Raw genomic sequence first — 1,421 nt, 5'->3', positions numbered from 1 at the left:
TCCTCCGGGTACTCCGGGTTCCTCCCCGGATCCAAAGACATGCATGGTAGGTTGATTGGCATCTCTTGAAAAAATTACCGTAGTGTGTGTGTGTGTGTGAGTGAGTGAATGAGAGTGTGTGTGTGCCCTGTGATGGGTTGGCACTCCGTCCAGGGTGTATCCTGCGTTGATGCCCGATGATGCCTGAAATAGGCACAGGCTCCCCTTTCTTTCATTCTTTTTCTTTCTCTTTCTTTCTTTCTTTCTTTCTTTCTTTCTTTCTTTCTTTCTTTCTTTCTTTCTTTCTTTCTTTCTTTCTTAACTCAATGTTATTAATGTTATCTTAATTATTTTTTAACTCTTATACTCAGTTACCTTTTTCAGTCACTTGATTTGGATTGGTTTCATCCAAACCTCGAAAATACAGTTTTATTTTGACAAACTTTTATTTTGACAAAACTTTTATTCTGACATAACTTTTATTTTGACATGGCTGTTTTAAATAACGACTCATTGCGTTTTGTACATATGTCACAACCCGGCTGCCATATTTGTTAGGCAACTTATTTGTCCACTTCATCCGCACCTCCGGGTTTCAAAACCAGGACTGGGATTGACTATAAAATACTCTTCAGCTTAATTAAAACACAGCAGCTCTTTTGTTTTGGAGAAGAAAGAAGAGACAATCCGAGCTTTAATAAGGGACATTCTGTGGGCCAAGTGTCAACCATGAACCCTGAATAGTAAGTTAGTCTCAGTGTAATAAGTTCATGTGGTTACTTTAATCTGTACCTTTTATCTGACTGACTTCTGTTTAGACTTCACACTTATTAACGTCAGCGTGTTGGTACTGTGTCAGAAAAACGTGTTTACATTCAAAAGGGTTGTTAATGTCGTTAATTAGGAGAGAGAGAGAGAGAGAGAGAGAGAGAGAGAGAGAGGGAGGGAGAGAGAGACACACACACACAGAGGGAGAGAGAGAGACACACACACACACAGAGGGAGAGAGAGACACAGAGAGGGAGAGAGAGACACAGAGAGGGAGAAAGAGAGAGAGAGAGAGAGAGAGAGAGACACACACACAGAGAGAGAGGGGGGGACAGAGAGAGAGAGAGGGACAGAGAGAGAGGGACAGAGACACAGAGAGAGGGACAGAGAGAGAGACACACACAGAGAGAGGGAGAGAGACAGACAGACAGAGAGAGAGACAGAGAGGGAGAGAGACACACAGAGAGGGAGAGAGCGAGAGGGAGAGAGACACACAGAGAGTTAGAGAGACAGACAGAGAGAGAGAGAGGGACACAGACAGAGAGGGAGAGAGGGAGAGACACAGACAGAGGGGGAGAGAGAGAGGGAGAGACACAGACAGAGGGGGAGAGAGAGAGGGAGAGACACAGACAGAGAGAGAGAGAGAGAGAGACAGACAGACAGACACAGAGAGA

General features: G+C 44.2%; 1 protein-coding gene across 1 annotated transcript in view; it reads left to right on the top strand.

Moving 5' to 3' along the window:
- The first annotated feature begins 510 nt into the window (after nucleotides 1-510).
- Nucleotides 511-1,421, top strand: part of rab1aa (RAB1A, member RAS oncogene family a) — a 6,977-nt gene continuing 6,066 nt past the window's right edge. The window contains exon 1 of the mRNA XM_027136492.2: nucleotides 511-722. Coding sequence (XP_026992293.1) covers nucleotides 709-722 — 14 coding nt within the window. The 5' untranslated portion in view covers nucleotides 511-708. The remainder of the gene's footprint in view (nucleotides 723-1,421) is intronic.

This window comes from Tachysurus fulvidraco, chromosome 18 (genome assembly GCF_022655615.1).
Source record: "Tachysurus fulvidraco isolate hzauxx_2018 chromosome 18, HZAU_PFXX_2.0, whole genome shotgun sequence".
NCBI lineage: Eukaryota > Metazoa > Chordata > Actinopteri > Siluriformes > Bagridae > Tachysurus > Tachysurus fulvidraco.
This window is presented reverse-complemented; position numbering and strand designations above follow the sequence as displayed.